The following is a 23,236-nucleotide window of genomic DNA, read 5'->3' as shown; positions in this document are numbered from 1 at the left end:
TATTCTTTCTCTTTATTGTGGCACTTAGCAAATATAAATCATTTTGACGATCCTAATTGACCTAAAACGAGAGGTTTCATCTGATTTAACTTAAAACAGTGAAAAGTATCTAGTTTCAACTGTTTACACCAAACGAAGGAAGTTTTCTCCACTTTCAGACTGTGCCTGCTTGTCATTAATGTAGATTTTTTTTTTTTTTTGGGGCTTTCTGTAAATCCACCACAAAAAAGGAGAACAAAGATCTCCCTGATTGGACATAATCTATTTGTAACCAAACCATGAGCAGAATCCCTTGAACAGACAGAAACACACAGCTGGTCCAGTTCACGGTCAAAACTGATCTTTAATGTTCAGTTCCACTTGTGCCATTTCTTCATTTCAGATTTCTGCAGTGACTTACATCCAGCATGACCACTTTAAGGATGCAAACAGACATGTCTCACATAAGAAATGCTTAAAGAAAACACACCACAGGAGAAAAAACATCATGTATCTAAAATGTTTGGTTAATTTTCTTTTTTTTTTTTCTTTTTTCCCTTCTTCGATGACAGCTGGTGGACACAGCGGTCACGCACACGGGTGCTACGGACCGAATACTGTCACATGAAATGTACAAAACGATTGTTCCAAACTTCCACTGAGCAGGAATGATGAAATATGTCAGGGTAAACGGGTGAAAGAAAGGCCGGGCTGTCATAAGGTCACTTTTCAAATCTAAGATACACTTAGAAGTCAGGACCAAGAACATCAACAAATCTGGGTGTTTCAGGTAAGTCGCGGTGTGGCACAGCTCAGAGTGAACTTACGTGTGAAACATGAGGCGGTGGGGCTTCAATCATCAAGGACTAGTGGCTGCAATTTTAATGGAAAGAAAATCTGTTTTTCATACGTGGGATGAAAAGTACCTCTGTCTTTTAGAGCAAAATTTATGTGGCTTCAGTGTGGTATCAATACTATTTTCAGTACAAAGACTTCAACTTCATGCAACAACCATACAACAAATTATTGTAATTAAAAAAAAAAACTTAAGAGGTGAAATCAATTTAAAAAAATCTTCACAGTAAAGTTTTTCCTCACATTCATACAGACCAGACAAGCATGCAAGGTAGGAGAAACAAAAACAATAAAACGGTACAAACAGCAGTTACGGTGTTCAAACATATGATCGAATCGCCCAGAGCTTGTGCTGCTGAAGTAACATTAGAGTTTTACGATGGGCTGTTGCTGTAAGCAGTGTGATCCTCGCACCCTGCATGGCCGCACGAATTTCAGGGGCAAAGGCCGATTTCCAACCATAAAAAATAGGAGTACATAAAGTGCTTCTGTTAAAATAAACAATAAAAACAGTACAAAAACAGCTTTCCAAAAACAGGTATCAAAACAATGCACTTGGGGATATGGAGAAGGTGGGTCTGTTGGACTTTAGACGCTTCCTGAAATATGAGCCGATTTTTGTTTTTGGAGAGAAAACAAAAAAGATGAGTTCAGGGATGAGAGGAGGTAAGGAGGAGAAGTTGTGTGGCGTTTAACCCAGGATGAGGCTGGACTTGCCCCCCGGGGGATTTCGGCGGCCAGGCGGTCCACCTGCGGCGGGCTCCTCAGCCTGCGGGGGCTCCTCCTGCGGCTCCGGAGCCGGATTTGGTTCTGCAGCCATGTTTTGTGGAAATGGACAGACGCGTCACGTTTGCAGAAAGAAAACAAGACAGTAACACCTTTAACCTGGCCACGCCGAACACACCCTTCTGGATTACCCCCTGGTTCTATCTGATCATTCTCGTAAAATCACCTTCGTGAAAATCTAGACATGCCTCTCCTATTTAACGCCTCTTAAGACTGAACTAACTTGAATTATTTCTTTGCAATCTCTGGGAAAAAAAATCCCTTGCTTATTTTTTAAAAAGCACTGATTGATGTGCTTAAAGCCGTTCTTTAGCAATCAAGCTGTGAAAATCCACAAGGTCTTACATGAAGTGGACGTTACAGAATGGAATGAGGAAAGAACCTGCTTACCATTATCACACACAGAATTTTCTCCATCCTAAAAAAAGACAAGACAGAGAGAGATAAGAGGTTAGCATATTTTTTTTTTTACCTTTTTTTTTTTTTTTTAGCAGCCTTCAGCTGCTAAAAAAAGCAACAGGCCTGAGAAAGCTGTATACACTGTGACACCTCTGTGTTTTTTCCAGTCTACAAATAATTCCCCTGAACGAACTGACGTAAAAACCGACACGTCATCAGTGCAAGCCTGTTCTTTAAGTACGTTAAGATGGAAATGTCAAAGACCCGCCTACAGTGGATCTCAAAAGTGTAAACGTCTCTTAAAATGTCAAGTTTATTAATTGACATTAAACGTTTGACATATTTTTCCACCTCTAATTTGAGGTGGGGTAGGCAAGCATATGCCTTTGCTTCAGTCTATTCATTTTTTTGGTAATAAAAAGGTTTGTAAAGTAGTATTTTACTTTGTGTAATGCTGTTAATTTAGCAACATAAAGTGTAACTGAACATCTACTCTGTACAGTTGAGCTAAAAATGAAATAATCTATCAGGTTGGAAATCTGAAGAAATAAAAAGCTGCGATAACCTGATGTTACATGAATGTAAACTTTAAAACTGATACTTTGTTGAAGCACCTTTTGATTCAGGTTCTGTCTTCTTTATTGAATCAACCGTCAATCTGATTAAGCAGAAATAAACTTCAGCTGTTCAAGTAAGGCTTTTCTGATGTTAGCACCCTTTAGCTAATGCCATTAGTAGCAGAGAGAATCACATCACTTTAAGTACGACTTCATTAATAAATACTAGTAGTCTGTCACCCTAAATCTCTTCATTCTGTTCAACTCCCAGTTTCGTTGAAATTGTCTAGGGTTATCACGCATGCTTTCTGTACCTGGGCAGTGCCTCTGTAAACATAAGGGATTTATAAAGCAGACACCAAACTGGAAAAACTACTACACTCACTCTCAAAATAAAAAGGAAATAATAGGATTAGTTCTTTGGGACTTTCCACATCTATTCAATCTCTACAAACATGTTGGGTAAACCAAAGCTCTGATAGTCGGGTTTCCATACGATATCCTGATGATATGGCTATTTTACTACAGGGGCTAAAATGAACAATTAGAGCACCAATTAAAAAAAAAAAACAGCATAAGCTTCCAACTGTGTTATGGTGCGATAAAACCTTTAGGACCACAATACATGTCTGCCACAAACAACACTGAGCAACAATAAAGAAAACTTTGTCCTATACTGAAACATGAGACTGACAGCTTGTTGCTCTGGCGCGCCTTTTCTTTAGTTGCATCAGTCGAATTAAACGTGTCACATTAAAGATGAAACTAAAGAGCCTGGTTTTTGCATGCTTAGTTTTAAGCAGAATATCACAGTCAGTGAAATATATGAACTCTACTTGATAATAATGCTTAAAAATGGACTTTTTAACGTTTCCTATAGCCTATTTTTACAAAACCTTTGTGTCTTAAAGCCACAGAGACGAATACTCAACCTGCAGATGTCCCATGCAGAGGTAAACTTTTAGAAATGAAGTGAAAAATATTTTACTGCTGTTATGTTAAAAAGAATATAAAATACTTTTTTCAGTACACTCATCGCAAATTTATTCATAAGGTCTAAAATAATCATTTACCAAGCTGTGTTTTTTGGCAGCAATTTTTAATGTCTTAACGGTCATGGTTATTGCAATCCACAGTGTGAGAAAACTACCAATACTACTACTACAACTACAACAATAAACCTGTCACCATGAATGTTTTGTTTTAGATAACAATGACAGTTCCCTTTTTAGATGTCACCAAGTATGAAAGTAGCCGTGGATCCTTTTTGCAGTTTCATTGTTTTCTGTCTGAATGTGAAAGTTCATATGACCTTATGCATCAATTAATGTGTCAATGAGAAAGGGGGTTTTTCAAAGTCTGAGAGAGCAAATAGACAACTGCCCCCATTGATCAGGCCAACCACACACACTATCGCAACGATTTCTGGACATTTTTTTGCTGTGTCATTGCTGTTTCCATACATGTTTCACTAATGTTGTGGGGTTTACCCGCTTTAGCTACACGTTATTTGTTGCTTCAGTTGCAATTTCATTTACAGCGCTGAAAGTATGAGGTACTTTCTGTTGAGGCCGGAGTTCATTTATCCTCCTGTGAAAAAAATTTAATCCAGGATCTTTGCTGACAACACCGTGGCAGTGGAGCATCTTCAGATCCAGCCCATGAAAATACATAGTTTAAATGATCATGGTCATACTTCCATCTTTTTTTTTTTTTTTTTTAATCTAAACTGTCTCCTTACTCCCAGCCGCTTTAGGTACTAAAAATCTATCAATTTTGTCTCTGGCATAGGTTTGGTGAAGTTGGCTAAATGCTTGCAGTTACTTTTTCCGCTTCTTTTGTTTTTGTTCCTCATATCACCCCCCCTTTGGTGCTACCGCTGAGGCGCCTCACACTTTGAAAAGCCCTGTTCAAGTTTGCATCAGTCACATTCAATTTTGTAGTAACATAAACCACCAACATTAACAGATCATGGCATGACATGGTGCTGATGTCCTACAGGTTTAAAACACATTGCTTTTGTACTGGAGATCCAAAGTTTGTTTTTTCTGTTACATATGAATCAATAGGCCAATAAAAGAGTTTACAGCTACATTTAGTTCAAAGTCCATGAGATGTTGGCGCTAAGAATACGTAGAACATGTTGCAAAGTCCAAACCAAACAAACACACACAATAAAAAAACAAATGCCACAAAAAAATGCTGCAAACAAAATATGTTGCACTGAAAGACAATAGAAGCAAAACCCTGAGATCAACAAAACAAATGCAAACCAAAGAAATGCTGCAACCGCATTAAGCAAACAACAAACAAAATTCTGCAACCACAGATAAAATGTTGCAACCGCAGGAAATAAAATCTAAAAGGAAAATGCTGCAATTAGCAGAAAGACGGCAAATACAAGAAGCAGTAAAAGCAGAAGAAAACTGGAGGAAGAAATAAAAGATGTGTTATACTTCATGTCTTCTTCAAACACGTTGTCTTTACCAATATTGTAGAACAGTAGAATATTTATTCCAAGCTCCCTATAGCATTTATCTTTTTTTTTATCTTTAATCCCCATAGCATTTATCTTTTTTTTATCTTTTATCCCCATAGCATTTATCTCTAAAGTTTGCAGGATTTCAGTTTTTGCTATTGCAGCATTTTGCTTCTTTTTCTTTTAGTTGCACCATTTTCTTCTTTTTTGTTGATTGTAGGTTTTTGCTTCATTTTTCTATGATTGCAGCATTTTCTTTGTTTGCAATCAAAGAAAATGTTATATTTGTGTTATATTTGTTGTTGTTTTTTTTTTGCGTTTGTGTGCTTTGGAGTTTGCATCGTCCATGTGATTGCAGCCTGTTTCACTGTCTGCACCCATCTGTATAATTGGGGCCCCTTCAACTTTATGCTAAGTTTAGTGAGTTGCTTGTTCAGTTTTCTCCCTCAGACGAGCAGGCCTCTCCAGAGTGTCAACTCATGCAGTCTGGAAACGAAGGAGTTTTACAGTAGATTGTGCTGTTCAGCTGAGAACCTGTGGTTCTTTATGGCCACAACCACACTTTAGCAACTGCTTGGCCTGTCTGTCTAAAAGTGTTTCTTACTTCACTGATTGCATGATTTATTTCTTTACATTATCCAAGTGCTAGAGAATATTGTGAACCTCACCCAACTTCCTAAAACTGCCTTTCGTACAGTTTTAATCCTTCCTCCTCTCCCTGGAAAATTTGCCTTTCCTATCCTGACGGTGGCTGGTTGCCCCTGAGGCAGATTAGTGGGCTGTTGGTTGGTTGGTTGGTTGACTTCAACACTCGCAGGTCATCCAAGTTGAAAAGCCACCCGGTTTTCAGATTAAAGTTTATAGTAAAAGAGGATCAGAGTGGTTAATTTACTTCCTTCCTTCTGTGGTTGTGACGTTCTCACTTCTGTCTTTTTTTTGCCCCAGACAAACTCATGATCGGCATAAGGTTCTTACTGTGGCAGCAGCCTCTCCAACGTGATTGGCGCCTTGGTTGACGCCTCTTCTCAGGGGGGCCGACGGCTCTCCGCACAGAACACCTGTGGGCTTTCCGCCTGAAAGAGCGGAAAGAGAGATGGGAGAGATAAGAGCCGTCATGTCAAACGCCGTCTGATGGACGGCTTGTTGAAGCTGGAAAGTCTCGTTTGCAGATGAGCCTTATCGGCATTGTTTACATTTTCTGACACGGATCCAACAACTTCTCAAACGTTTACATTGCCAAACACCGAATAACGTGCTGACAGCCGTTAACCTTTCACAAACATGAAAACATAATTTTGCTTCGTGTTTCTTGTTCCATAAACCAACATTTTTAAAAGTTAAAAAATATCTAAATAAATAAAACTCCACAGAATAAAACCAATATAAATAAATAAATAATGCAAGTTGCACTTAAAAAAATGGTTAATTACCAGCTATAAGTAGTTAATACTAAAAGGGAAAAAATTTATCACTTTTTCCTTCTACTAGTCTCCAATTTGCTTTATCTGTTCAACTGTTAACTTTATATTTTATCCAGATGGAAGCTACATTTGGTCTGGTCTTCTTCTTCCTGGATGAGGGCATCGGCTGAGATAATGCTACATCCTGATCAGCGCTATCTGAAGGAAAAAAAAAAAAAAAAAAAAGCACCAGAATAGATCTGGTTACCACCCTCTATCTTTCAGGGACGGTGGTGGCAGCATGGATGTTTTGTTGCAGCAGGAACTGGGTCTGCATTGGCTGTGAGAAGACAGCAGCCAAATATTGATAAATCCTCCAAGAAAACCTCTTTAAGAGTCCATTCAAACTGAGCATGATAGGATCTGCAGAGAAGAATGGTAGAAAATATCCAAAAACGGGTGTGGCCAGCTTGTGGAGACGTATCCAGTAAGACTGCTGTCGCTATCAAATGTGCAATTTTATCAATCAACAGGTGTATCTACTATTCTAAAATGTTCATATTCTTTATGAATTTTTGAAAACCTGTTTTTACCTTTTCATTATCACCGATTTTGAGTAGATATTTTTTTTTTAATTAGGTCTTTCAGAACAATATAAAGAAAACGCAAAAGCAACTGAGTACTTTCTGTCAGCAGAGTATCTCTTAAATTCATGAAAATATCAATCTAGTAATAATTAACCCACAGTGGTTAAAGTACATGGATAGTAATCAAGCCGTCCACACAGTAGGAAATAATGCAAAAGCAATGTGTACATAGAAAATAACAGTACAACTCGGCAAAATGGAGAGTTGATCCGATGCCATTATGACCCCTGAACAAGCCTAGAGAACTATGAAGGACCTTTTATGGCAGATATTTATTTAGAAAAGATAACCACGTGTATTTACAACAAGTAAGTATGAACAGATGCTCATTCAGTTACACCAAATACCCAGGCTTGCAAACACTAAAACTGCAACCACATGCTCAGCACTCACAGCTCTCACAGTCTGACTCAACCAAGCTCCTAAAGGATGAGCCTTGCTCCGGGTGTTCTAGCCGTGTCTGAGGGTCTTCTTGTTACATTGTGACTGAAATTTGAAAGGGGAAAGTACAAGCCACAAACTCCAAACTCTGAAGCTGAAAGTTATGACCGGACATAACTTCATTTTGTTCCTCGTCACGTCCCACTCACATCCCAATACGCTTTGGGAACTTTCTTTTTTTTTAATTAAAAATTCCACTTTCACACTAACTGCCATTAAAATCGGTCTGTTCACGATATTTATTTTTGAACCGAGACAGAAGAGCACTCATTTCCTGCAGTGTAGGCTTTTTCTCAGACTTCTCTAAAAGCCTCTAGCAAAAACTGAGTACAGAAAACACAGATGGAAGTCACACCAGTTCCTGGAATTCAGCAACAGTTTCTCTAATGACTTGTTATGAGGCAAGTTTAGCAGAAAACCAAACCAGTAAGGTCTTAGCTTTTTTAATCGTCTTTATGAGTCAAATCACTTGGCAAATATGAGCTTCTGGATGTGGAGAGTGTGAGGGTTGATGCAGAGCAAGGGGAGCAGTAATCCAGTTCATGTAGTCTTTATCACAGTAAGCTCTCTTTTTTTTTAATTTCTCCCTTCTCTATTCTATCAGACTTTTCCATGTAGAGACATGTTAGACAAAAAAATAAATAAAAGAGGCACAATTAGGGACATCATTAAGAGAGTTCCTGCTTTAACAAGCAACACAATAAGACCTACTATCCATTTCTCTTCGAAAAGCAGAATGGTATGCTACAAACGGAGTACAGCTGCCTAGAATCACAAAGCTATCTCCACCTAGAAATAACATACATTACCACAGTGGTTTTGGTGGGGGGGTTTTTTAAACTGCCATTTCCCACGCCATTTCACCCCTTCTGCTAACAGGACACAAATCAGTTTGAAAAGCAAATGAATAAAAAAAAATCTAGTTATCTTGACGCTTCATTTATAGAAACAACAAGGTGAATCAAAGAGAAGATGAAAGGGTTTTGTGAGTACATAAATGTTATTGCTACAGTTAACGAGAGGAAAGCGCAGCGGACCTGCCGTCTGGTTTAGTCGCTACAAAGCTGCTAACTTTTAAGTCTATGCAGTAACAGTGGGGTTTTAAATCTTTTTTATATACTAAAAAAATAATAATAATGCTTAATTACTTTCCAACCCTTGTTGAACTATGATTTTAAATTACTTCTGAGTGAATCTGGATACAAGCCTCACCAAAATTATGTTTCTGAGGATGATGTGGACAAGGACAAAGTGTAGAGTTTTGGAAAGTAGTCCACAGGAACATAGACAAAAGATCATTGAGAGCATCTCTAACTTTGTGTCCACATTTCCTCTGCTAAGAATGGGGTTGTTTAATAAATGGGAGAAGATTTGATCAGACTGTAATCCAGTGTGCTATTGCTTCGAAAACAAAAAATACTTTGTAATATTTAGAATATTCAATTTTACCTTTTGAATGCTTGTCGATACCATAAAATGAGCTGCCAACATTGAATACATTTCCATGACGACATATAGAGTTGTTTTAAATTTGGTGCAGCCTGTTTTGAGTCATCATCAGTTCCACCTCATTCCATTCATAACTGGAATGAATCAGAAATTGGTATCGAAAGAGTTTATTTTATTTGATTTTTTTTTTTATTGTTTTACAGAAACACTTCATGGCCTTCAGTAGAGGTCAATTCCTGTTCCTAACAAATATATTGATTAAGAGAATCAATCTGTCAATCAACATAAACCTTTGAAAACTGGTTTAATCCTGATCCAATATTGGAAGTCTAACAAAGACTTCCCCATTGAACACAGGCACACCACAACAATTTGGAATATTGCAAAAAAGTACAATTCTTTTGTACCTAATTAGTGAAACTGATGTAGAATAATTATACATAGAGTGAATGAAATACTTCAAGCCTTGGTTGGGGGTTGAATTAAATTTCTGATATGAAGACGATCAGAATGTGGTTCTGCTGAGGTGTAATGGAAGCTCAGGTTGCACAGTTGAGTCTGATGTCGCTCATTTTCCTCTTGACGATATCCCACAGGTTCTCTATGCGGTTCAAATTAGGACTGTTTGCCAGTCACTCAGGCACAAAAACACCGTCATCATTAAAGCAACTTTTGACACCATTGGCAGAGTGGACATGTTCCAAGGCCTGCAGGAAAATAAAATCAGCATTTCCATAAAACTGGTCAGCGGAAGGAACCATAAGATGCTCAAAAAATTCCTCATAAGTGGCTGCATTGACTACAGACTTCAGAAAACACAGTGGACCAACACCAGCAGATGACATGGCACCACAAACCATCTCTGACTGGAAGCTTCAATTTGGACTTCAGGAAACTTGGATTCTGTGCTTTTCAACTTTTCCGCTAGATCCTGGGACCTTGACTTTGAAATAAACTACAAAATTTACATTCATCTGAAAATATGACTTAAATTACTGAGCAGCAGTCCAGTTCTTTCTATCCTTTTCTCAGAAGGCCGACTTTGTAACTGTCTTCACGTGGCTCTGACTCCAGGCTCGGTCCTTCCCTTGTGAAGCTCCCCAAATTCTTGAGCAGATTTTGCTTGGTAATCCTCTCAAGGCTGCAGTTATTCCTGTATCTGGAACACTTTTTCCAACCACATTTAACAATGTTCCAATTTTATTGGATTTTGGGTTTTTATTATCCTAAAGCCATAATCATCAAAATTACAAAAAATAAAGACTTTAAATATTTCACCTCATGTGGAACGACTTTATATGATATATGAGTGTTGTTTTCTGAAATGAGCAACAAAAAATATCAAACTTTTTTAAAATATTCAAAATTTTTAAGCTACACCTGCTCTTACGAACATATATTTATAATCAGGTAAAGATAAACTCAACACACAAAGGTTAGTAAATGTAGCCTTAATACATGTGTGTTGGGTAAATACATCTGTCATTTTTCAATCCAACCTGTACTTTAGACAATTTTAGTGTCAGCTAAAGTATCCTTATTCTGAAAAACAAGAACAAATCTAACATATTTCAGAAAATTCCTTTTGACGTCACTTATTCAAGTTTCAATGAACTTCCTATTTTAGACAGAGAAGCAGAAGTAAAAGAAGGAATAGAAAAATGAGGTTGGACTTTCTCAGTGAAGTAAACACTACCAGAACTAAAGGGTATAGATAAGTGTAAGAGGTGAGAGGAGAGGGAAGGAAATGACCAGACATGTATGAAAGTTTCAGTGCGCACTCAGCCTATCAGAAAATATTCTTTAAATAACCCACGGAAATGTTGTTGTGTTCCTCTATCACACTTTGTACTTGATGCTATAGACTACTGCTTTCTAAGGAGAGAACCAGACTGAGGTGTCTGTTTTTTAAATTATTCTAAAAGAAACACTCTGTGCATGTCCATAATGGAAGTGTGTGATGCAATATTGACCCTTTCAAAAGAGTTAAACGTTGGTGGTTGTACTGATGAAACAAAGACATTTAATAAGTTTAAGGTCAGTTTAATAAATCACTATTTGGTGGTTTCATCAGAAGTAAGCAAAAGGAAGGTGGCTGACAGATCTAAAATTATCAGAGATCTTTAAAAAACATTCACATGCACTGAAGTAATATTTACAACCATTAAAAGGAAATGAAGAAGTTATTTTAATTTGCCTGTATTTAGAGGGGGATTTCTAGCAGTTCAAAAAGTAAAAAAAAATACTGTAGAATATGAAGTAATAAAAAACCAATATACTTGTCTACTTACTATTATATACCAAAATACTAGTGTCTTCTCAGACTTCAAGAACAGTTTGTTTATTTCTATGAATTAAAAAAGGCACCAACTGTTGAGGAATAAAAAGCTAATCAAGTTTAAAGTTCAATTTTTTTTCAAATTAAAATCAGACCGCTTTAATTAGAGCAGCCGAACGTCAAACAAACAAAAGCAGGCATAGTTGTAAGACAACTGTGAAAAGGGATCGGCTCATCACGTGTCCTGAACCTTTTGTAGAATGATAAGCTTTAGACCTATAAACAGGAAGTTTGACAACCTCCGCTGTAATGGAAACTAAAGTGAAGTGCCCCCTCTGGTGTGTAAAGAATTTACAAAAAGTGGATTATGGATTTCTCTGGAAAACTTTAACTTTTCTTTTACAGCTTGCAGCACTCTGTCTCCATCGTTAATTTTCCAAACAAATAGACTGAACAATAAACCACTTCTTACTTCTTACATGACTCTTATGTACATGTGATAAGAGTCAGTCTTATTGTGCTGCACTGATATCCGGTATTTATTTTTAAAGGTTTGGCTCTCTGCGGTACATCACAGGTCAGTGAATTAAAAAGCATGGGAAGCACAATGTTTAGGGAGTGGAAATCCCTCTGGGAAAAAACAGGAAACTGAAGTCAGAGTAGAGAGCTTTCAGTAAGCTAAAACTGATTTTAAAAAAAAATTCTAAGACTTGGAAGTCTTATCAAGTTGCACATTTAAAGTCAGTTGGCTAAGAAACTAGACTTCAAGGACTGATGAGGAAATGATAAAGACCTGGGCTCTTGAGTCAGACTGAGCGAGAGTCAGATAGATGTCAACTGGCATGTCTGAGGGGGAAAAAAATGTGATTTTCAGTAGTTATTTGTTGTCATCTTGTCCAAAAATCTGTTGTTTTCCATACTTTGAGATGGTGATGATAATATATATTAATTTGATTTTAGTTGGTATTTATCATTTTCTAAATGTTACATAGTTGTAAATGTATCTTTAAATCTCTGGGGATTTTTGTCTTTCAAGAATGTTTAGAGAATTCTTTCATTTTGAATTTCTAAAATAAAAAATAAGAGGCCAAGATATGGACGCGTAATAGAAGATTTTGTTTTTAGCCTCATTTCATTTTTTGATGGAACTGATGATACTTTTTTACCATTTATTTACTGATTAATCTGCTGTGTTTTTGTATTTCTGCAAGATGTGTTTTTTCATTAAAGAAGTTTCCAGATAATGTTCCACAGCTGAGATAGTATAAGAGACCTGAAGACATCTTGGGTAAAATGCTTGATCTGGTGATTGTCTTAAGGGACTGACATGTGTGAAATGTAGTTTATACCCTGGTTTGACCTGAACCCATGAGTAACTGACAAAGAAGAAGTAGAAGTTTCTTTGTCATACTTTGGGTGGGTCTTTGCCTTGCTGTGACTATATAACGATGTGATGTGTGTCGTTCAGGGCTCTTCTCCTGACTGCGCTCAGTGAGATGGGTCTTTGAACGCTTTTGCCTTTGAATAAAGAAACTTAAAGACAAAGGATAATCTTTCTCTACTTAATGAAACAGATTCTCATCCCTTAATAAAAAAAATTCTACAACAGACATTAGCACTTTTATGCCTGTTTTTAATTTTGCTTTAAATACAAATTTAAATAAAAAATGCAGACTGTCTCTAAGCCGTGAGAAAGCAGCTCAGCGAGAAATATTTTAATGATTCAATATTATGACGTGATCTTATTACAGCCCTATTATATCCTAAATTCAGACATATACAGTAAAGTGGACTTGTTAGAGCAACAAAAATACTTGAGCTGTGTCTCAGGTCATAATACCCCTTGCTTGGAAGCTAAAAAAAAACACTTCCCCATTTTCAATAACCTTTCCACTTACCTTAGATTTTTTTTAAAGTCCCCAGTCAAAAAAGTAGAGCTGTTAAATTTTATTTTGTTCGGCCTCAGAGATAAAAAAAAAAAAAAAAAGCCAAATGCTTTAGCAGAAATTGACAGAATACAAACCGGAAAATTAGTACAACACACAAAAAGCACTAGAAAAGTAAGTGAGATCGTACCTGGTGGGTTGTTCCTTCGATTAGCGTAAGGGTCTTCCGGCTCTGCGAACACACTGGACGCCATCTTGTTTTTTCTGACGGGAGGCTTCTCCTCATCTGCCCCAAGTGAAATGTTGGAGCCGCCACCAGGAGGGCGCAAAACCCTGGAAACACATTAAAATCACTGCTACCAAACTCTGGATTTTTCTCTTTTATTTTACAATTTTGTCATTTTCTATTTTTGAGATTTCCAGTTATGCAAGAGACATTACATAAAAACAATAAAAGCTACATGCCAGACTAATAACTTAGCCTTTTAGACAAATACAGGTACGTTTGAAGAAAAAGCATGATGGCCTTTATTGGGGGCCATTGATTTAGTTTTAGATTTTCTTCTGGTCGATCCTTAAACTGAAATGATGAAACGTGGATTTCATCATTTTCATGTTGATGAAATCCATGTTTCATCAACATGGAAACGTTGATGAAACGTTTCCATGTTGATGAAACATGGAAATGATGAAACATGGAAATGAAAAATCTTGATGGATTAAAAATCCATAACCATGAAGAAATTCCACTGAAAGCAACTCTTCAGCATGAAAGTTGCTACTAAGGAAAGAAGACTCAACTATAGCCACTTTGTTTTGTCTCATTCGTTCAAAAATAAGAAACTGACCCAAGAAATGCAAATAATACAAAGGCCAAACGGCTTACAGCATCCAACCTCTGTCAGCTAGGAAACATGCTAGATTTGGAAATATTGAAAGGTTTATGAAAATCTAAGCCAGTTAGTGGCACAAGGTCTTAGATTTTCAAGTAGGGTATTATTATTAATACAACACAGCTGGATGTAGAGTTCCAACTGTGTTGCGAAACAGAAATTTCAGATTGACGACACTACTTTAGATTATATTATGTGCCATATTACATAAAAAAACTAAAAAAACAAGATATTACTCAACATTATGGACGACTAGGTGCAATGAAGGTCAATCAGACCAAGTGGTGTTTACAACAATGACTAAAGAAATTCCATTGACACAAATTTGCTATTTGGTTTCTACCTGCAATGAAAGCATTTCAACATCAAATCCATAAGAAGGAGTCTATATTTAAAGTATAATCTCGTCATATCTTTGTTCTGGCATGCCAGATTTTCAACATCAGTCAGGACTCCTCCAGGTCTGGATTGACGTCAAACCATTCTTGTTGTCCATTATTAATTTCCCAACTCTAAGAGAATGCACTCCATCCTCTTTGTAGGGTATTCATAAGGGAAGACAACAGGTTCAAAGTGTCATGGTTGTAATCATTACCACTTTTGCCTTGACATACAGTACTCCATCCTGCTGAATCATCCCTAAATCTTGCCTGGACTCTTAGAAAAAGTTCCTCTTGGAGTACATTTTGATCTGCCATTTGTAAATGGCAGTAGCTTAAGGCAGTTTTGTGAGCAAGCCCTTTCATCAGAACCAAGCTCACACATGGATTGTATCAGGATGTTTCATTCTTGGCACAAAACGGGGCGCAAGAGAGCACTCACATTTTCTTCACCGCACAAATGACTTTCTAGAATAATCAAAGGTAGATTTAATACGAGAAACTAACTTTGCATCGGTCTTCTCTGGTGTGCGTTCTAATAGTGCCTGGATTTTCAGTCTGTTCTTCTTACATAAAAGCGACCCCTTTGCAGCCACAAAACTGTGTGTGGCTACATGTTCATGAACATGTAAAACAGAACAAATGGATTTTAATGGTATGAATGGTAATGCTTAGCAATCCCTACATTTGTCTCCCTTTCAAGCACATCTGACACTTTTCTGTAGCAATTAGTTTACAGAACAGAAAACTTTGAGCTTTCATAGAGTCATATGTGTCTTTAATTTCACTATTAGGAGAAATAAAGTCAGCTGAGCTCATTGTTTGCAGAGAAAACAGGAAATGGTCACACTTTATGACCACGACCTTTAGTTTTTTTTGCTGAAATTACTAAAAATTGCAAAGGCTTGACACAAATAAACATTTTACTGTAATTTTCCATTTTACATGTGACATCCACATATGCTGTTTCACCTGATTGCTTTTAGTGTTTTAAACAAAACATTTTTGGATATAAAACATTTGATCACACTCCTAACTGGATTTGAATTATACTGATTTGATTGTATAATTCTTTGAGCAGTTTGTCATGTGAAATGGCTTGAGAAAAGGTTCGTTGTGAATTGTAAATCTATAGGCCGCATATATTTTGGTTTACCTCTCCAATTACGTCGTTATAACGTGCTAATTTGTTCACGCATTTTCAGGGGGAAAACACTAAACATCAACAATTGTACATTATTCAGTGCTCAATATTTCTGTAGCGTAAACACATTTCTAATAATCCAGATTAATTCAAATCCCTCATGTGACATAAAATGCACACGTGTCAGGTGTGGCCAGCTGTAATATGGCCCTTGTTATCATCAGGCGACATGCTGGGCAGACTGAGTCTACATCAACTGTCGTCTTGACAACTGATCTGAAATGTGCCGAGACCCCACCCTAATGGACCGATCTGGTGTATGAAATCTTTCCCAGACTGTAAACACGACAGCTCTCTGTCTCACACACACAGACTAGCGGAAATGTAAAAGGACTGTAGAGGTTAGCACCGAGCTGTTAGCTGGGTAGCATTTTTTTTTTTTTTTACAAAAGGGATGGTCCATGCATGCTAACTTGCTAGCTATGATTAATAATCCGAATGTTCCATCGTAAAAACACCAAACTGCAGGTTTGATCTATCGCATTTTAAACATATTAAACGGTTAGTTAGACATAAAATGAAGCCTTTTAGAAAAATTCTATATTTTCGTTAATTACACGTTGGACCGTTGGTAAAGTCAGGATGCTGAACGTGTGGGCTAAAGGCTTCACATCGGTCTGATTGAAGCCTTTTATTTACCTGGAACTGTTTTTAGCACCGGGCTCCATCCCCTGAAATGTCGTGGTAGTCGTCATTTCTGCACAAAAACGCCGTACGCTAGTAATAAACCTGTCAGGAGTCACGCAAACTGAACTTGTTTAAACAATGCTTCACCACCTCATCATCGCCCGAACAAGCTAACGTTTCCGAAGCATCAGCATCCACCTGCCTGCAGTCTGAGCAGGAAACACAGGCTGAAGACTGCGCCTAACTTCCGGCTAAGCCTTCAAAATAAAACCTAATAGACGAGCTTTGTGGTGTTGTTTAATGCGATCAAATACGTGTAAATGATTCAGATATTGTATGGCATAAATGTGTAATAATATTGTTACACATTTGTTATATATCCTTCTATCTAATTCGCTTTGAAACTCATTTAAAATCTATAAGGTGTCAGAGCTTCCGGGTTGACTTTACATTTCTAATCTGCTGATACGCCGAAGTGTCGCAAAGCCTCAGTCATTTTGGAAGAGTTCACTCAGATTATGAATAATTTAACAGAATAATATATAAGGGTTAATGATTTTCTAGCGACCAGAGAACGTTCTCCAAAGGTTATCTGAAGTATTGTATTGTATTGTAACTTTTTTGGCAGACATTGGGAAACATCCACTAAATGTAATATTTTCTAAATGTTCTCCGTAACTTCACAATGTAACTTTAACAGAACATTTAGAAAATGTTATTTAATGGGTAGTTCAACTTTGACAGTGATACTTTTTTGAAAACTTTCAGACAACATTTTCTAAAGGCCCCTCAAAGGCATTTCTTTGATGCCTTTGAGGGGCCTCACTTAATTTTCACTTAATTTATGACCGCTCTTTTTTAGGGCATTCCTGCAGGTTTTGGACAGCTAGAGTGTTTACCCATTTTCCTTCACAAAATGGCTTAAGCAGTTCAGTAAGATTGGGTAGTTATAATCAGTAAATCTAAGGTTTACTGATTATAAACCTCATTTTTATAATCTGTAAACCGGATTTACTGGGGATATGGTCTAATCCCATATTCCCAGATTTGGATGTGGGGTTAGACTGGGACATTCATGACAAATACTTGTCCCATCAACAATTTCTCCAGCCAGAGCTGTTGATGTTCCCATCTCCTTCAGTGTGCTGCCATAAGCCTTTTGGCATCATGCTTGATTCTGCTCTGATCTGACCAGTTCAGGTGAACAGCCATGTCCTGGATGATTTGCATTTGAAATGACGGCCCTCTGTAAGATGTTCAAGCTTGGAATATTGTGTTCCAATCTAATCCTCCTTTAAACATGTCCATGTTTTCCCCAGCTCTCCTGCTGTTTTTGCTCTGTAAAGTTTCCTGTCAAACTTCTGAGCCATGCACAGATCGTGTTTTGAATTTAAATTGCACAAGTATGGACTGTTTATTCATGAGTTGACCTGTGAAGGCCAAGGCTGAGCGTCTAATCAAAATGGCCTGAATACACTGAAGGTCATGTTGACAGGATGGGAGAAATTCAAAGGGTATGAATACTTCTGCAAGGCAACATAAGTAGGATAGGAAGCTGAACACCAAACATTTTATTAAAAAAGTCAATTTATTTCAATAATACACTTTAAAACAACAGATGTCAGCAAATTTAAAACACGGGCTTACTCATCAACAATATTCTATCCAAATCAAAACCCCTGTTGTATGTATAAAAAACAATTTCAGCTCTTGGGAAGAAGAAAAAAAAAGAAAGAAAAAGGGGGAAAAAACTTGACAAGCTTTTGATATCTCCACACTGCACAGTTCAGACATGCTAACATATTAAGTGTCAGTGCAATGCAGGTGAATGCCAACTCTCCCTGCTGCCTTTCATCTTTTTGTACAAGTATCCCATGATATAAACACTGGTGATGAGCATATGAAGACTGGGTATAACAAAGGTGTTCAGGGACAAAAAGGGAGGTAGGGATGTTCACAGGAAACAGTCTTTAAAGGGCCGATCCTCCAGTTTGCTGTTGGAACACGTCAATTGTATCTTCATCTTCCATTTCTAGCTGTAAGGGAAATATAAAAGAAGGTCAGTTTAGAGTCTTTGGGTAAAAGTGAACAGCAGTTTTCACAATACAAGGTCTTTACCAAGAAATGTGTTAATGTGAATGTACAAATTTAGATGAGGTTGTCATATCACGATACCAAAGACTTCGAATGAGATAATAAACGAGATAAATAAACGTACTCTTTGCTGAGTAAACATGATAAACATAAGCACATCTTACTTTTATAAGGGTTTATATAGTTGGAATTTGGCTATTGTATAAACAAAATCCTGTCCATTTATTTCACCTGAATGTCCACATATTTATTGTGCAGTGTTTGTCTGCATATAAACTGCTTTGATAACTTGATTCATCATACAAGGACTCATCTTGTTGTTAAGGGTTACCCTGGTCAAGTTCAACAATAAAGGCATAAACTTCAGGTTTTTTTGCACAATATTGTCAAAAGGGAGGAAGGAAAAAAGAAACAAACTCAAATGTTCTAAGTTGTAGTGCCATTCATAGCTGAAGATATTTAAAAAAAAAACATTTAATATAACTGTGGCTTGTCGTATCGAAAGGGAACTAAAAGCATTCAGAAGTAGGTTTAACGCTGGTCACACCAGCAACACTAAATATGTTGATGGGTGACTAAAGTTTACAGTAAGCAAAACCTTTTACTTGTGTGCACCAGTCCCCTGAACAGAACTAAGTGGTTCAGTTTGCCAAAATCTGGTCTTTTACTCTTGTGTTCACAATATAGATGGTCTGAAATTTAACCTGAATACAAAGTTATGCAAACTGCACAACTTTGGTTTCATAAAAAAACACTGAGCAAACTGAAATTCAGTAGTATTTGTGAAACTCAACTGACAGGGTGAAGCAGTGGTTAGCGCTCATCACCTCACAGGAAAAACAGTTCTCGATCTGAACCTCAGTTAACACCTGTGGTTTTTCTGCAGGGGTTGGGCTTCATTTTCATGCCTTCAAAGACACGTTTAAGAGACTAATCTGAAGTTTTGTTTTTGGTCTTAAAATGTTTCTGATTTTTTCTGTGTTTTTTGAGCATAAAAAGTAGATTGAGAGCTATACAGAAATGAAGACAATCATTGGATGTAATACAGCTCCAGGTTTTAAAACAGCAGATTTTTAAAAGAAAAATAAAGTATATTTTTTAAGGTTTTTGTCTTTTGACTGTGGTGCTTTATTTTATTCACACTACACCCAAGTTTATTTAAAAGCAGACTACATGACTACATGAACAGCTGAAATATCAGTAGCCAACATGAGAGCAACAAGGCTTGAAAAGTCACTGTTCACACTCCTCTTATTTCACCACTACTCAGAGTATTGTACAATAACTTAAGCCCAGGAAACAAACAGAATCTACATGAGAATAGAAAATTGATCTCAGTGGACAGGTGTTCTTCCCAAAGGCAGAGTTGCAGAGATTTGTGTTGTAACATTGTCTGGGTTTCAGTTTTACAGAACAGCCTTAGAAACAGGATTGGGCAATAAAAGCATTCAAAATAAAACATCCGTAAATAGTTTCTTTTAAAGTTGCTTTTATTTCAATCATCCCTTATAAAAGTTGACTTGAATTCAAAGTCCACAAGCTGAAAAACAAATTGCCTAGAAGCAAAAAGTTGAAATGCAAGCTAAACAACATGTTGGCTTACCTGTGAAGGTGTGTCTGTTTCGTTAATAGGCTGACCGTCAAATCGAAATCTTATTTGCCTCATTGACAGACCCTAAAAGGACAGAAACGCCATAGTTTTAGAACCATGTATGAATAGTACAAGAATCGGAAATGAGTACATACATTCAGATCAGATTAAATGTTTTATTCACGGCACATTTTAAAACTGAGAAAAGTGCTATACAAATTATGATATAGTACATAGTAGGGTGGACAAGTGGGAGTAGGCGTCATCTGGCAATAAACTCCAACTCCAGCCACATGTCAGTGTGACCTTGAATATGCATTTAATAAAAATGAATAAAATTAAAAACAAAAGATCAAATATTTGCACTTCTGTGGATCCCAGCAGTTGTGTGATAGTGGTTGCAAAATAATATTTTGCCATACTTTGACTCTTACAGCTTAACATCAGACTCATAAAAATGTTTGCACTTTTTTATTCTCTCATTGTCTGGTCAGAGGTTTAGTTGTTGCATTTTCAGCAGCTTGTAGTCATCTCCATCTCAATAACTTAAAAGTTTAAAAAATGGATTGCAGCAATTCAACTAAAAATGGAAAACTCAGGTTACACAGTCATTACAAAAAAAAATAAAATAACTGACATGTTTATTATTGACAGAATCTGGAAAATAAAACCGTATCTCCTGTCTGAGTTAACTCTTTGCTCGTACTATGTCACACTCGTTACATTTCATATTGATTCCAGTTTCATTACTACTTTGTGAGATGGATTCATGGTGTAATGCCCATACTGGAACATTTCAATCAATTCCAAGCCGTGATAAACAAGTAGATCACCAGATAAAATGATAATCTGAAAGGGGACTACTGACACCATCCACTAAGGTGGGCTTCATTTAGCAAGCTAGCTGTTAGCAGCTTTCCTAACAAGTAGAGGGGTTGAAAAAGATGCACAAAAAAGGGTTAACTGCAGCCTTGAAATGCTTGTTCGAGGGAGAATCACAATGTGCAGTGTATTTTATCAAGTGCAAAGCCAGGACGGTCTAAATCCCAACCAGAATCTCGTGCTTCCCTCTGCCAATTTCATTTTCAAGCAGGATTTGGCACCTGCCCACTCTGTCAACTTTAATGACCATGGAATCGCTGAACTTGACTGACCAACAAACTGATCTCAAAGAAATAAAATAATAATAAAAAAAAAACTTCACAGAGAATTTATGAAATACTTTCAGGAGGAAGACCAGAGACACCAGAGCAAACCATGCAGACCAGCTGATCAAAACAGGGCTGTTCAGACTGCGATGGAAAAGTCGAATGTGGGTCGCATTTGCCTGCTATGTGAACATAGCCCAAATATGAAGTTCTTATAGTGTGCAGTACACTGACAAAGTTGTTAGTAGGCCAACATTTTGTACTGAAAATATTTTTGTTGGTCTGTAATATAATTTTATGCTGAACTGATTTGGGGTTTTGGTTTTATGGCTGTAAGGTCCAAGAGTAACTTTTTCAGTTGAATTACTGAAATTAATTTAACAAATATCAAATTTATGTAATTTTTATATGCACCTATGTATGGAGAAAATTAAAACAAAAATGGCAAATGAAGAAACAAACACACAGAGGCTGCACATGTAGTTTTTACTCTGCTTAATACATTTTTGGGGTTTGTTATTTGGATTCAAATTCTAAAAATGTGTCCAATACACTCACTACTTGCATTTTAAGCCAAAAGTGTCTATAGAACAATTTAAACATATCAGTAACTTTAGCCAGAGACACCCATTTATTGAGAGCAAAAGCGTGTTTGTACAGCAGCCTCACCTGCCGTTCACAGTAAGCTTTCATCAGCTTGCTGAGAGGAGTGTGCCTTTTAATCTTGAACTGCACAACCGAGCCATCCTGCCCTGCCACCTTCAGGTTGATGTGCTCATTGTTCTCAGTCTTTACTCCTTCCTGAGGAGACAGAGGAAACAAGTCAACATGAAGTCAAGCAACGTTTAAAACCCTCCAAACTACCAGAAACAAGGCCCATCTGGATCGACCATCCTCAGTTTGAAACTCTATATCTGGAGTCTCCAACCCCAGCAAACGTCCTGCAGGTTTTAAATGCAACGCTGCTCCAGCACACCTGAATCAAATTAATGGCTGGTCACCAGGCCCTCGCCAAACTTGATGGCATGCTGAAGAGGTATTGTAACCATTTGATTCAGCTATGTTGGAGTAGGGATGCATCCAGAACCTAAAGGACAGTAGATCCATGTCATCTGTCGATTGATGGTAATTTTTCTTACTGATTATGTTCACTGTTGGTGAGGAGTGGGTTTATTTGGTGACTGCGCAGAAAGGAGCGAAATTACAACTTCGCTGGAGCAATAGGCGCCTCATTCATCGATGGCCTACAACTCACTAAGATATTAACATTTTACCTTCCATTTAAAGATATAAAAAAAAAAAAAAAAACAAACAAACAGCTAACTTGATTCACATAATCGAACATATGAAATGTCTTTCGGACATTAGCTTTTTGTCCCAACCAGTCATTCCAGCGACAGCCGGTAAACTCGCATTTCAACTAGATTCTTGTTAAACCCTTTAGTTATGAAAGCACCAAATTAATTACTTGGTATTGACAAGTGGTCCCCACTGATAACAGTATCTAAACAAAGCACAAAAGCTATTCCTTTCATTCTGCCAGGGACTCAGAATCTTTAGCCGCGTTAGCTTATTATGCTAAATTTAACCGCTAGCTTGCTAGCTAAAACGGTAGCTTCAAGTTTGCCTGTTTCCATTTCTTTACAGGGGAAACTGTTCAGACAAAGTCAATCATTTGTGCAGCAAGTATGTTTGTAGCAAAAAATATATATAAAAGCCACTCCGTCCTCACCTTTGGCTTCTCGTCTGCCATCGTTGTTGCTGCTGTTTGTGCTACTTCGGCTAGCCGTTGTGCGCCCGATCTTCAGCGCATGCGCTGTATGGTACTTTTGGGTCATTCTCACCATACGCTCCAGCTTTGTGGTGAATCAAAAGAGCCGACTCTCATCGAATGAATTGATATACAACTATAAGTGGCTCCCCATTATTTTTTTTTTCTTTTCAGTTAAAATACATTATCTAATACAGCACTATGGACCTTCTCAGTACATTTGTTTGCGGTGTTATTTTGTTCATTCTTCGTGCTCATATTTTATGAAACACAAAAGTATAAGAATTCCTGCTTTTGTAAATACATATGTAAGGCCGTCATAAAACACTGAATGAAAAAGGGTTTATTTACATTAGAAAACATTCTTACTTA

General features: G+C 37.2%; 2 protein-coding genes across 3 annotated transcripts; both read right to left on the bottom strand.

Moving 5' to 3' along the window:
- Window positions 1-323: 323 nt before the first annotated feature.
- On the bottom strand, window positions 324-16,500 carry jpt1a (Jupiter microtubule associated homolog 1a). 2 transcript variants are annotated; one of them, XM_007569589.2, is made up of 5 exons: window positions 16,273-16,500; window positions 13,347-13,489; window positions 6,031-6,128; window positions 2,011-2,038; window positions 324-1,644 (listed from the first exon to the last, which is right to left on the bottom strand). In XM_007569589.2, exons 1-5 carry the CDS (start codon window positions 16,326-16,328, stop codon window positions 1,526-1,528), a joined length of 444 nt encoding a protein of 147 aa, XP_007569651.1. In that variant the 5' UTR covers window positions 16,329-16,500; the 3' UTR covers window positions 324-1,525. The 2 variants fall into 2 exon arrangements, with proteins under 2 accessions (XP_007569651.1, XP_007569650.1); XM_007569588.2 differs by having other exon boundaries at window positions 324-1,659; window positions 16,273-16,499.
- Window positions 16,501-17,816: 1,316 nt separating this feature from the next.
- LOC103150116 (small ubiquitin-related modifier 2-like) lies at window positions 17,817-22,933 on the bottom strand. Its single transcript, XM_007569587.2, has 4 exons — window positions 22,826-22,933; window positions 21,763-21,894; window positions 19,958-20,029; window positions 17,817-18,296 (listed from the first exon to the last, which is right to left on the bottom strand). The coding sequence occupies exons 1-4, from the start codon at window positions 22,844-22,846 to the stop codon at window positions 18,231-18,233; spliced, it is 291 nt and encodes a 96-aa protein (XP_007569649.1). The 5' UTR covers window positions 22,847-22,933; the 3' UTR covers window positions 17,817-18,230.
- Window positions 22,934-23,236: the final 303 nt, after the last annotated feature.

Source organism: Poecilia formosa, unplaced genomic scaffold (genome assembly GCF_000485575.1).
Source record: "Poecilia formosa unplaced genomic scaffold, Poecilia_formosa-5.1.2 Scaffold242, whole genome shotgun sequence".
In the NCBI taxonomy this organism is placed as follows: domain Eukaryota; kingdom Metazoa; phylum Chordata; class Actinopteri; order Cyprinodontiformes; family Poeciliidae; genus Poecilia; species Poecilia formosa.
Note: the sequence above shows the minus strand (reverse complement) of the source record. Positions and strands in the feature narration are given on the sequence as shown.